At 35.7% G+C, this 14147-nt stretch overlaps 1 protein-coding gene across 1 annotated transcript; it reads right to left on the bottom strand.

Annotated features, from left to right (window-relative positions):
• Window positions 1–418: 418 nt before the first annotated feature.
• Window positions 419–11737, bottom strand: LOC124360966 (facilitated trehalose transporter Tret1-2 homolog). The gene is made up of 6 exons (XM_046815001.1): window positions 11129–11737; window positions 9244–9572; window positions 5414–5689; window positions 4368–4662; window positions 2462–2519; window positions 419–563 (listed from the first exon to the last, which is right to left on the bottom strand). The coding sequence occupies exons 1-6, from the start codon at window positions 11175–11177 to the stop codon at window positions 419–421; spliced, it is 1152 nt and encodes a 383-aa protein (XP_046670957.1). The 5' UTR covers window positions 11178–11737.
• Window positions 11738–14147: the final 2410 nt, after the last annotated feature.

The raw sequence follows: 14147 nt of genomic DNA, 5'->3' as shown, positions 1-14147 counted from the left end.
GGTCTACTGATAATGGCATTCAGTCAAATGTGTGTGTCTATCTCGCGCCGCAAAATCTTGACAAGCCCTCAGCAGCATGAAAGTGAGTGTGAGGCTCGACAAACAGGGCTTGATTGTGTGTTAACTGGTGAAGACCTCTTGGAGTCGTACTGGGTGGCGATCTCACTTATCTCCTTTTCTCTGATCACGTCACCCACGTTGTTCAGCGTGCGTTACGAGGTTGAGAGGGCTTTACATACTAGGGCTGTGTTACCATGCAGTCCGCCGGGCTGCAGTTGATTGTGATGTTAACTGGTGAAGACTCTTGGAGTCGTACTGGGTGGCGATCTCACTTATCTCCATTTTCTCTGATCACGTCACCCACGTTGTTCAGCGTGCGTTAGCGAGGTTGAGAGGGCTTTACATATGTAGGGTTGTGTTACCGCAGTCCGCCGGGCTGCAGTTGATTGTGTGTTAACTGGTGAAGACTCTTGGAGTCGTACTGGGTGGCGATCTCACTTATCTCATTTTCTCTGATCACGTCACCCACGTTGTTCAGCCGTGCGTTAGCGAGGTTGAGAGGGCTTTACATATGTAAGGTTTTGTTACCGCAGGCCGCCAGGCTGCAGTTATTGTAGTCACTGATTTTATCAATATTTTACTATTTATTCGCGACCTATGGAAACAGAATATCGAAAGAGGACGCATTAAGAATCCAAACCATTCGTTTTGTGTTAAACTAAGATAATATGATTATGGCTCTCCCTGTAATATTACTACTTATATATTTTTAGTGGAAACTGTGTGTGGTCCACATGGCAGAATATTTCACGCTAAAGGCTCATGTACCGGAAGGAAGTCTAGTCTCACTGTGAAGAACCCGCCAGGATAGGTAGCTTCAATTCAATAGAGTAAAGCTGAAGTTTGTGAAGAAAAGCTTCTTTTAGTTACGTTCAAACTTGTACAATGACTAATCAAAGCATCTTTGACATATTTTGCGTGTAGAAATGAGAAAATAAATAATTTAAACCATAAGAGTTAAATAAGTTTTGTAATATTAAGTTCGATTATTTAGGGTTCTTTTTAGAAGTTATAAGACAGTCCTTCCTTGCTATTGGGTTTTACTCGTTGTTTCTGAAAAACAATTTGTAACGAGAAACACTCGTTTGATGGAAATATTCCATAACACGTTTGTTTACTAAATTTCACTACTATTAGAGTGTTTAGTACAATTTAACAATGTGTGGGAATTTTTAATGCCATGTCAGTAGTTTCTAACTTTAAACGTGAAACGTACTGTGTGTTAGGAGAAACAGAACAACTGTTTCGGAAATTATGAGCTGAAATGAATGCCTATTAAAACTTCTATGGCAATAATTGGAATGGTTTACTAAATTAAATTCATCCATCATAACGCCATCTGTAGTGAAAATGAGCAAAAAAATAAATTGTCTACCAATTTTTAGTGTACTATTTCAAATCCTCTTGAAATAAACACAAGGAATCCCTTTTCGTAACACTTTAAGAAAAGTGATTTGAATCTAACACATCAAAATTGGTATTTCGTTCAAGGAGCCAACAGTCAAATTGCATGTAGTCTATAAGCATGTACGAGTACAAGAGTTTAAAAACATAACATAGTTTTTACTGGGGGGGGGAAATCACAAAATATTTTGGGTTATCGGCGACGTGTTAAATTAACATTCAACCCTCCCAGAGATACATAATATCTCGTATGTGTATGTTGAGGTCCTCAGGATAAACGATAATAAAGACAGAAGTCGCCACCTTTTCAAAGCCAAAATTCTCGTCTTTTTTAATCTGGTTGACTGGACTCGCTGATTAAAACTTTAACTTACTACTATGTTTTAGGTTTTGAGTACTCCTAAGGATACGAAAATATAATAGTGCGACAAATATCTCATTGTCCAATGTTATTTCTGTGTAAACCTTTACGCGATTAACCCTCACATGCTCGCCCACGTCAAAAACTTTCAAGTCTGTCGAACCAATTTCCTTGTCACTATGGGGGACATTTCCTCTATCCGAATTTCACGAAAAGCTAAGGTCCCTGTGCTTAAAAAACTTTGTGCAAATTGTGTAGTCTTGAGGCTTCTAAATTATTAAGTAAAGTTTTTACGAGAATGACTCGAATTCCAATTATGTTACCCTTGTCTTTAACGAAGTGGAGTGAAAGTAGCTTTACGAAACGCCTTTACACTAGGTCCCATTATTAGTTAATAATTTGTAATTATCTCTGTTCATGGTTTGACGCCTGTAGTTTATAGAAATGTCTATATCAATAAGTGATTATCAGTCAACCAACACAAATCTTTAGATTTAAAGTTTCCCTTAAAGAAAATTAGCGTATTACAAGTTTTATAAAATACAGATGGGGAAAAGCGTGATTAATCCCGGTCCTTTAACAAACAACATGTGTCTGTTTTCAATGTGGTTTTGAATGTAAGTTAACATTCCGCACAAGACCTTTTCATGTTGCTTGTTGTAGTGTTTGTCGACGCCCTTATCCAGATAAGCAACTGCATACAACAATTTGTGGATAAATAAGACTTAGTTAGGTCCTAAAAATTGACAATTGTTAATGAAAGTAACAAAGATGCGTAGTGATGCACCCGAAATTTACCAAGCTGTCCATATTATAGATTGACAATGTAATATCCCAGGCGTTACTGCAAACTGTGATGTACATGGGTCTTAACAATTCTTACATGCATGTTCAGGTACTTACAATCATTTCAATCGCTGAAATGGGGGGGGCGCGCGTGGGGGGACGGGTGACTATCATAACTTTTGCTAAATAAAATTACACATTCAAGATTCACTCAAACATGGATCTTTTTTTTATCGTATTAATAATAGGGGTTGGGTCAGACGTTCATTGCAATAGTGATATTTCATTTTTTGTGAAGAATGGCAATTGTCCTTCAATGCCAATACTTTATCGAGTCTCATTCCATACCATGATATGTGTAATATTGTTGGAACAAATTCTAAAGCTCAAACTCATATACGACGTTAACGATGTTTATTATGATCATAAATAATAAAGTACTGGTAAAATGGAACCCTGTGGGGAACAACCAGAGAGTACCAATATACAAGGGACGGTAAGACAATTTACAAAGTATTACAACGGAGAAAGCTGTCAGGAAGATCAGTGACAATAAGGAATAGACTTTTTTTATTTTCATACTTGTAGCTAGGATTAACCTTTTATTTCTCCAACCATTGGGATTTCCCTCTATAACATGTGTAAGGTGATTGTTTTTCACACAGCACACGGGACACTAATTGATGATTGGAACTTCGCCCTTAAACAACGGTTTTCGAATGTGTTTGGAGTTTAATATCAATTGTCGAGAACCTTGGTCTATCTCTGACGTCTGATAACCATGATAAAAATAACTATCGTTGCAACAAGAGGTAATATTTAGGGCTTTTATCTATTGTTACAACAACACTAAAAACTTAATACTGATCGTGTATAATTCAAAACATTAGTATGCTGGTTAATTCACAAACGACCTTTAATAAGCAGAATCATAAAACTAGTACATATTGGACAAAACATTCATATTTTTCAGTCGTATGTTTTTTACTTTTTAGACAAACATACGATAACTGTTATCTTAATGGCTTATTATTCTGCAAGGATACTTTGTCACAGTAAGAGTATAACGTTAATGTTTCAGTTTAAAAAATACATGTTCAAATTCCACTATCTTTTTTATATTGGATTGTAATATTCATCTAGACCAGTTAAATACTTATAGGCGATAATTTGTGGCCTGTATAAGTGGGATGCGTATGGGAGAATCCAGAGAATCCTAACCTTGAAACGGCACTAGTGGTCAATATTAGTCATAATTTCTGTACCATTGCAAAATCCTATTTAAATGTTTACTGTACCCCAATAACAACGCTACGCCCTGCCATCGAAACCTGAAACACTGCAAATTTAGGAGTTATTTTTTCTTTTGACCCACTCTAAACTCTGATTTTTTTAACCTAGGACCTTAATTATCGAAGAATATACATATGCATTAGTTGTAATGATGGGAATCACGTTTAAAACACATCGCCATGCTCTTTCTTGTTAAGAGTCAATTTTCCTTGGAAGGGAGAAAACTGAAAGTGTACCACCACCAAACACACCACCACATAGATATTTAATTTGAGAAACTTCAACTTTCCCAACGAACTACATTTTTGTTGAATTCCGAAGAATTTGATGACTAAATAATTTAAAATGAAAGTTTATTTTTGGGGGGGGTGGGGGGGGGGGGGGGTGGGGGGGGGGGGGGGTGGGGGGGGGGGGGGGTGGGGGGGGGGGGGGGTGGGGGGGGGGGGGGGTGGGGGGGGGGAGCCAAAAGTCGATACGATCATAGGTGTCTTGTAGCCGAATGATTTGACAGCCACCGGACAGACGAACCCGGCTGCCAGCTTGACTAGGCCGATGATGATGGAGCAAGTGCTGCTGGAGATGGTGGAGGCGGTGGCATGGAAGATCTGCTGCACGTAGAAGAGCACGACAGTAATGCCACTCAGCTGCTGAAGGGATATAAGCGTACAGCAAACCGTGAGTGCTCGACGGTTTCCTCTGGACGTGAACAAGTCCTTGATTGATCCTGCAGAATCTGTCTCGTTCTTGGTCACTACTTTCTAGGGAACAATAACATAATGTTTATTGCTTTAGAAATAAAATCAATTGCAGTGTTATTGTCGCTGTAGGAGAATTACTTAAATTATTTAAGTTTTTTGTCAGGAAAAATGTAAATTCCAACAATATTTAAATCTGCTGTACATGCTGAGCCATAGTTGCGATCCAGAATGACCTTTCTTGGTAGGACCCATCGCAAGCAAGTAATGACATATTGAGATGGGAACACTCTCTTATAAACCCGTCCATACCACCCAAGGAAGATCTGGCACCTGGCGGAGAACCTTATATAGTGTGCAAGACACTGAATAGAATGAGGGTAGAAATACTAAAGTGCAAGACATACTTGCAGAGTTGGGGTCTCCTGCAGGTGGATGAGAGCACTCTGTGCGAGTGTGATGCTGTCCAGGACACAGCCTTGCAACATAAAGGACTTTTTAGAGATAAATGACAATGCTGTCTTGGTGGCTAGTGTTTGGAGGACAGAAGTTTAGATCCGGACACGTAAAATAAGTGAGTATGTGCCAAAAATTGGATAAATGAAAAACATTATAATTTACATAAATCAGTAGAATAATATACATTATTTTATAGCAAAGTGCGCAAAGAGTACTGACTGTTGCAAAGCTTAGTAAATTAATTGCGTAACGGTATAGACCTTTTAGTTGAAAACTATAACATTTATATTGGGAGTAGAGACTCAATTAGAACAACTAAAACTCTAGAAAGCTCTTAAAAATATTTGTGATATACCTGGATATCTTGTAACTCCTTCTCCACGCACGAAGTTGATCTTTTCTCTCTGAGCCAAGTAAGCGTTTTTCTGGCACTGTTGACTTGGTTATTCATGACGAGAGCGTATGGAGAGTTGGGTAGAAGAGGGAATAACATGAAGAATACAGCGCAGATTCCAAGAAGGATATAATGAATAAGTTCGTAGCTGACGAATGGACCGACAGCGTACATGAGAAGACTCCCGCTGGCGATTGAGATCATATTAATCGTGTTTAGTACACCCCGGACAGAGTCCTGGAACATAATAGTGCAGTGTAGAATTAGAAATCTACAATATGATACTAGTGAAAGTAAGAATATTATGGAGAGAGTCGTAACTGACGAATGGACCGACAGCGTACATGAGAAGACTCCCGCTGGCGATTGAGATCATATTAATCGTGTTTAGTACACCCGGACAGAGTCCTGGAACATAATAGTGCAGTGTAGAATTAGAAATCTACAATATGATACTAGTGAAAGTAAGAATATTATGGAGAGAGTCGTAACTGACGAATGGACCGACAGCGTACATGAGAAGACTCCCGCTGGCGATTGAGATCATATTAATCGTGTTTAGTACACCCCGGACAGAGTCCTGGAACATAATAGTGCAGTGTAGAATTAGAAATCTACAATATGATACTAGTGAAACCACTAATAGCTTAAGAAAAACTCTTTAATGTTAGTGCGTTGTATTAAAATGCTATTTTAAAGTATTTTATTCATCACGAAGGATCGGAATAAAAACATAGTCCTATAGAGCACATTCACTATACTTACACTTTATTCAGACACTAAAGAGAACTTTGTCATCACCTGGCCAGAGGAAACCAACTCCCAAAATCATTATCAATAGTGCATGATTAGAGTTTGAGTTACTTGTCATGTTGTAATCTTTAACATGGTATGCTTCATAGAATGGTTTGTATTACTTCCTTTCCTACGGTGGAAAGGTGGTTTCTCTTTAGTCATGAGTTTCTGATTTGATTTTCTGATAATTTCATATCCCTTAAATTGAAAAAAATCAATCGGAACTGACAAATAATCGAATCAATAATACATGGAATCAAATTATTCATATTGTTTCCCTCTGTATTTATACAATTACAAAATCCACAATATTTCGCGAAATTTATATTATCTTACTCTTGTTGTTTACATATATAGTATGATTAACACGAATCTTAATTTTAAATTCAACACCATTATCAAATGAAACCATTCTCTGTACATTATTCTAGATTATACAGTGTCATTAAAACTGACGAACTGTTGCTCTGTTCATAATTCCCCTCACCTGTCGATCATCTGTCGTATGGGGTTAGCACCCTCAGCAGAGTTGGCTGGCTGTTCGATGTTTATCATTGAAATGTATCGCCTCATCATTGACATTCGGTGGTTTTCCGATTGCTGTGTCGTCTGTGCAGCTTGTCGGATTCGAGCGTCTTATATGACATTGGAAAGATCGATGAGCACTTTGTGTTTTATCTTACCTGCTGATCGTCGGATTTTGATCCCCTCATATAAACCGACACCCGTCGCCATTCCGTGACAATTATACCCATCACCTAACCTTTATCTGACTAACACATTCGTCTTGCACTTAACGTTCATATAGACAATATGTTCGATGGCCTTAGATATATCACCTAAGACATCATTCAACAGTATTAATTTTGGAATATGTGATATTATTGCATTGTGATTACAACCTAGATTTTATGCTCATTAATCAAAATACAATGTCGGCTTTTGAAGCATTTATATACCTACATAACCTTTTTATAATCTCCAAGAAAACTGTAGGTGTAAAAATATCTCATCTTGACTTCTAAATCTATTAGTTTACATAAGACAATTTTTTTCCTGACTTTTTGTTTTAATTTACTAAATTTATATTTTGTTCTCTTTCGTTATCACTTACGTTGGCATAGAAGTGCAATGAAATTGCGATTATGTTTATTAAAAACGATTGAATTGTATCATGGTACGCTACTTCTGATTGATTAGTAAGTTTGACAATTAACAAAATTTTGCCTTATTAATAGTGTTATTAAGACAAAAATATGTCCAAAACCCTTCACAGTTCATCTCCAGGCAATCCTGGAAGAGTTGTATGAAAAATTCAAGGGTGAACCAAATTCGGAATTAGCTTTGTTACGAAGTTACTAATAGCCACAAACAAAGCTATTAACATTCACATTGATTGATTTCCTTACAGACTTCCAGATATTTTTTTATATCAAATAAATCTCACCTAGAAATAAAATTCTAAATTTTGTACCACCCACAATACGCATACATCAATAAAGTTTAAGCTTTTGTGTAACATCAATTGAACAGAGACATAGAATTAAAATATTATGCAGTTTCGTCTTAATTTTTTTATGGTAAACTAGAAATTACCTGCGGTTTCATACGCAATTTCGTACACTTTGCTCGTGAATGAGCACTGCTGATTCGAGTGAATTATATTTCCGACGTCAATGTTGAGTTAGCCTTCTTACCATTATCAAGAAAGTGTTACAATGGTATGTTTATGGCCATTGTAATTTTCTCAAGCCTTACTATTTTACGTTCCATAGTTGATTTTGCCATTTTCCCAAAAAAATACATATACAGATATGAGCAGCCTACTTATGTCAAATGACAAGTAAGATAAATTTCGTAACAGTATTTTAATGTATAGTAAAATAGTCTTTTTTATCTGCATTGCTCGCATTTACCCGCATCTTGATACGCAATTCAGTAGGCGTTGCATATGTACGTGTGAGTAAATCTATTTCAACTCCAATGTTGAGTTTGCCTTGTTTCCACAATCAGGAAAATATGACAACAAGTGTATATTTACGGCCATTGTATTTAACTTCATTCTTAGCATTGTTTTTTCCATAGTTGCTTTTTGCCTCGCTTTCTGGTCAAAAAACTATATATTAGAGAAACCCACTTCTGTCAAAAGACAACTAAGATGGATTTTATAACAGTTTTTAAATTTATAGTACAAGTTAGCTAGTAGCTTAGTCTGTTATATCTAATTATAAATATTTGCTAAAAATATACAGTCAATATTACATTAACAATGACACTATTTAAGCTGGAACATTTAGAGCTGGAATTGGTACATTAGTTCAACAGAACAGTCTAGTGAACTTTCATCTAGCATAGTCCTTTCCGGCTGCTTCAAAGGGAGTCTTCGAAGTCAAATTATGACCATCTTATGTTTAAGGACACTTTTTAAGGTAGATGAATAATTAATGAATAATTAGCTAATCGCTGAAATCTAATCTGAAATAGCGTTTACACTAATATAATGGTTATGCCTTAACAAATTGTAAATAATAAACAATGTTTACACAAAACGGTTTATTACATTAGATTTGCTCTTTTAATTAATATTTCATAACTTTAGAGGCCAATATGGAATTTTTGCTACTTTAAAGACTAGTGGGGCGTAGACCGATGTGAGTTTTTGAACAAGTCCCTTTAATTATATCAGGCACCGTAGGAATATCCATGTAAAATGTTAGTAAAATCGGTTGGATAGGTTACGCCTGAAAGCAAAACACACAAAGAGACATTCGATTTTTTTATATTATTGGAATTTACAACAAATGATGGAAAAATTTTGAAATTCATTAAAAAAAAGTGTTAAAACATGAATTGGGCAGTTTCGGATTTTTCTACACATATTCATTTACAGGATGAACAACGTGCACAATTTATAATCCCTCGGTCATGATAACTGGGAGTACATGTAACATCACAATAACTTGTTGTTTTATGAAGTTTGTGAACGATCATCTTACCTCAGAAATCTCTGCAATGTACATCGGCAGGGAGGAGAAGGTGAGTCCCCAGGACATGCCGGACATGAACCTCCCGACAGAAAGAATTGTGACGTTCCTAGAAAATGTGAGGAGCAGGAAGGAGCAGGTCATGAAGCCCATGTTGAGGGCCGCGGTGTTCTTGCGGCCCAACCTGTCCACCACCAGACCCGACACGAAGGGGCCCAACATACCGCCCAGAGGCAAGACAGAGGCGACGGTGCTGCTCTCGTCTGGCGTCAGGTCCAGTTTCATCAACATCGGTGACGACCAGGCGAACGCAGTTCCTACAGCCAGGTATATGATGTTCACTGCAAATAATTATTCAGTCGTTTTACAAGGGTACACTACATCTTAATGGAATTCTTGATTTATTTATTTAGAATTTATAAATGATATTGAATAGACTATGTAATTGTCATTACTTTGTGCACAATGGACTGAACGTATTCGTTGCTGTTTTTGCCTGCCTGTTGAGAACATTCAATAACTTTTATCATTAATCTTTCCCTGGATTTTTACAAGCCTTGTAATACTATTGCTACTAAAACGCTTAAGATAGAAGTCGTGGAGAAAAACTGACCTTCACCACTTTTATATCAATACTGTATTTTCAAAAGTATTCTAAAAGTACATTTGTTTGTATAGCGTGATCTTCTCGTGGGGACAACTTAGGCCTACTGTCGGATTTAAAAATTAAACATTAACCATAAAAAGTGATTCATTAACTTTGATTTGTTACTACCTTTAGTTCTTTGCACTATCAAGTATAGTATTATTTGTCTTAGAAACTATAAGGGAATGACATTGTTATTAAACTGTGCGTGTGAAGAAGCGTGCTCTCAATTGCTAACAATGAATCGTTGGCCGTTTCAAATAATTATAGAAACTGTGTAAGTGTAAGCAGTTTAAAAAGATAATATAAAATGATATAAATATAGATGTTTATTTAATATGCCGTTTTAGTAGAATAATAATGTCAAATTTAAAACTGATGAATTCATTGGTTTCAACAAAATATATCCAAGTTTTTGAGGAGACTATTATATTATTTTTAAAGAACGATCAGATAACTTAAAATTGTATTATAACTGTAGTTGATAATATATTCTAATATACAAAATGTATGAAATAAAAGTACACTGAGAAAATACTTGTACAACTGTAGCTCAAGCAAATAAAAAACGTGATAAGGTTTGTTTTAGAGCATACATTCATGTAATCTACAGAAAGTGCATATATAATGAAGAAAAGTAATAACATATAAGACTGAGTAAAAAGATAAAACAGTCTAAAGGTTTATTACAAAGACCTTATCATTCTCTGTTATTTTAACATGTTTTTTAATGTACATACACCATACTAAGTTAATACACTTGTATAATTAAAATGTTTTAATAACAAATCATACTCATACATACACACATAACTAATTATCTGTTTTGTTTTGCTAAACGCTTTTAGAAATGTGCTGTTTTTAACTATCCATTAAATTAAACAGAAAATACGCTTAGTAATTTTAGGTAAAACTGCAGTGACCGGCTTTCGGTTTTATCTGTAGTATCAGAATGTTCCAAAAATTACTAAACAATACATCTTTGTTAGTCCAAAAAATCAGTAAAAAAATAAAATTTCAGTGACCTTTGCTTGTGGTCAGGTTGAAAGTCCATGAAGAATTATTTGACTCTATTTTCCTTTTTTCAGATGTTTTTTACTTCAATATAAAAGCTGATATTTTGGTGTATTTGTGAGGACGGGAAAGCAAGCAAGCGCGAGTATTGGTTCCTAATATCGTTCAACTACTCAAAAAACGTTTCAAAATACGAATATCACAGTTTTGTTATAACAGTTAAAACAGCAGACTTACAGATTATAACACTTAAGTAGAGGTGAACTCTCCTGGGTGTCGCTTCCATATTTGTGGTTTTGTCGCCCTTACTATACCTGTGCACTCGTATCTTGTCTTATCCCGGCGTGATGACGTAGGCAAGTGTGAGCAGTCACTGCAGTCAACATTAGCGTATGTACGTAGCCATATAAGTAGCGACAGTTCTACCTTATCTTCCTGGTTGTATCTTTCCACTGAAATGATTTAGCCTTCTAACTGTAAATTACTCCGAACTGAGATATCCAACTCATGCGGTTGTTTCATTCATTTATTCAAGTAAAAGTTCACGTACTCTTGTCGTAACATTTATCGTATATGACAAGAAAACATGTATATTGTCATCAGGTTACAAGAGTCCAAACTGTAGTTCATTATTCTGTAGCAATTAATCAAATAGCTCAATATAAATAACACTCTTAAAAGAAAGTCTGGCAAACGACTATATATTGACTCTCGAAATGTATTGTTTACTTACACAGATCGCTATTAAATATGGAGAATGTTTTATTTACAATTTAAAGATATTAATCCGGTTTGGTTTATACGGTAACATTTAAAGAAATGTTTGAACATAGTTCAGAGATTGTTGAACCTTAAGGTAATTTACTAATCAAACCGAAGGGAGAAAGAATACGTGGCTGTGCGATTGTACCGTTATTTAGTTGTGTTTTATATAATACATCTTTCGCGACCTTGTTATTCGTAACTGGTTAATATAAGTTACATCCGATATTCTTGGAACTAAATTTTTGATTAATAACTTAATTGGCAAGCGTATTAATTTTTTCTTACGTGAACTGTGTAGCTGCCTATCAGACTGCCGAGCAACTCTCTGAGCTATGTCCGTAAGTAAAATTGATATTTACGTATTATAACTTAGCCCTTTAATGTGAGACATCTAATTTGAATGTAATATAAAGTAAAATTGTAAAGTAAAGTAACTTACCTTGGTTGATGTTTTATTTGACAAGATTAATATGGATAATAGAGTGGTTATATCCTTCTGACGAGGACCACGTTGTCATGGATCTTAAGATGTCTTGATAAATGGCTAATACCAATGTAATTTTGTTTTAGACAAGTTCAACTTCGAGTCTCTGATTTTAACTTCAAGACTCTGAGTTTTTTTTTGACTATGAGCACAACTTTTAGCCTACTAATCTTCATTTTTCCGACTACAGCTGCAATGTCGAGCCAAGATGCTGTCGCCCGCGCTTGTGAGTCGACATCAACGTGAAGGGAGGTAAATTTTAAAGTTTTAAATAATTATTAAGTTCGTATGCAAAATTTCCATAGAACATTGGATACATCAGGCATGATATCATTTAGTTCATTATCACTCTATTTGGCAGCAACGTGGAAATACAGTATTATATTTTTAACATCTAAAAGTGGTGATTTTATGTTTATTTGCCACATTTAAACATTATAGGTAAACTTTTAGTATTCTACTACGACTTTAGCGGTATCCCCATGTGTTTCGTCCATACGGTACAAGATTTTAATTCTAATCGGTGTTTTTTGCAGTGCAAGGCATATTGTCTATTACTCTAGCTAGGAAACATTTGGTTTTCTGTATAAAAATGCTGACTCGATTAAAAGAGTAGGATTTTAAAAAAACGACCCACTGTTATTGTGTGATTATAGAAATTTAGTTATAAAATGTTCATGATGTGTAAACATTTTTAAAACTTATATATCTTGGAATGAAATCTATACATTAAATTTAAAATAAAAAATTCACAATAATCAGTTACTTCTCTATACAACATATTGGGGTACGTTTTGAAAGATTGTGCCTAGGATCCCAACCCAGAATATAGAAAGTTTACTTGATCACTTCCTCGATTCATCAAATGACGATTTCATCTTTTTTCTTTAAAACATTTGTTATCTCTCACTAAGTGGTTACTTCCTGTTCCCTGCTAGAATATGGCTCACTTTAAACACTTCATTTATTCTCATCACCGCAAGGCCCGACCTCTTGAGTCTGGCTCCTCTCTTCCTTGGCGCTGTTACTGTACTTCTATTTTCTATACTTATCAAACTTCTTAGTTTCTGGCATCGTTATCGCAACTCCAGAAATAATCGATAATTCCACACGCCTAGAGTTAGAACTCCCAGTCCAAATTGTCATACGCAAGTCTCGAATTCTTGTTTACAATCCTGTACGTTGTTCATTTACTTTAAACTGATTTGTAAGTTTCCATATTATACTAATATAATGTTGTGTCGAATTTTATAACATTGCAAGCAACACAAGCGGAAACAATTAGTTAGGGAATAATGGACACCCATTATAGTCTATTTAGGTTGGAATAATGGTAAACGCAATTCTCAGCCCTTTTAATTCACCCTCCCCCATCTGGGTCAGGAGTACTTGGCAGTACAGAGCTGTAACAATATAATCGGGAAAACTAAAAAATAAGCGCTACGCGAATTTTAGCGTGCACTAAAATCATTGGGCTAATTTTTCCATAATCTGTGACTAGAAAAATGTTTTTTTAATCTTACTTGCTCATCGCTCTCAAATCCGTATCTTACTCTTAAATTTGTATTTGTTTGTATAACTCTCAGTCACGATCATAACAAACTAAAAGGCAGAGCACGAGTGGGCCACACAATGTGAGTGTAACAAGTTTCGCTGAGATTGCATGTCAAATATCAAACTTCTAACATGGCAAATTCATTTTCAGGATGTCCTGCGGACGTATGTTGTCCAGTAAAGAAAAGTTTGCATCCCCCTGGCAGACAAATAATAAACTGTGTCAGCGTAATGCCTCATAAAGTTCCAAATTTCATGAATGGAAGCTTATTGCATAAGTTCAAGTCTGTAGATAAGTTTTTTCGAGATGTCGAGCGGACAAACACACAGAAATGTACAGACATACAGAGAAACTACATTTTCAAGCCCCTTCGATGACGCTCAGCCAGTGAATTAATTTAACCTAACTCTAAAACTAAATATTTCATAGTAATTGACTAAGTTCTCCTTACC

The sequence above is a fragment of the Homalodisca vitripennis genome, chromosome 4 (assembly GCF_021130785.1).
Source record: "Homalodisca vitripennis isolate AUS2020 chromosome 4, UT_GWSS_2.1, whole genome shotgun sequence".
Lineage (NCBI taxonomy): Eukaryota > Metazoa > Arthropoda > Insecta > Hemiptera > Cicadellidae > Homalodisca > Homalodisca vitripennis.
This window is presented reverse-complemented; position numbering and strand designations above follow the sequence as displayed.

Excerpts from the sequence above, each read along its gene's own strand:
- LOC124360966 (XM_046815001.1), bottom strand. The coding sequence starts at position 11,177 with ATGGAAGCGACACCCAGGAGAGTTCACCTCTACTTAAGTGTTATAATC. Across the intron at positions 5,690-9,243 it reads ACATTGCAGAGATTTCTGAG|GACTCTGTCCGGGGTGTACT; the intron begins GTAAGATGATCG and ends ATTATGTTCCAG. Across the intron at positions 4,663-5,413 it reads AGGAGTTACAAGATATCCAG|AAAGTAGTGACCAAGAACGA; the intron begins GTATATCACAAA and ends ATTGTTCCCTAG.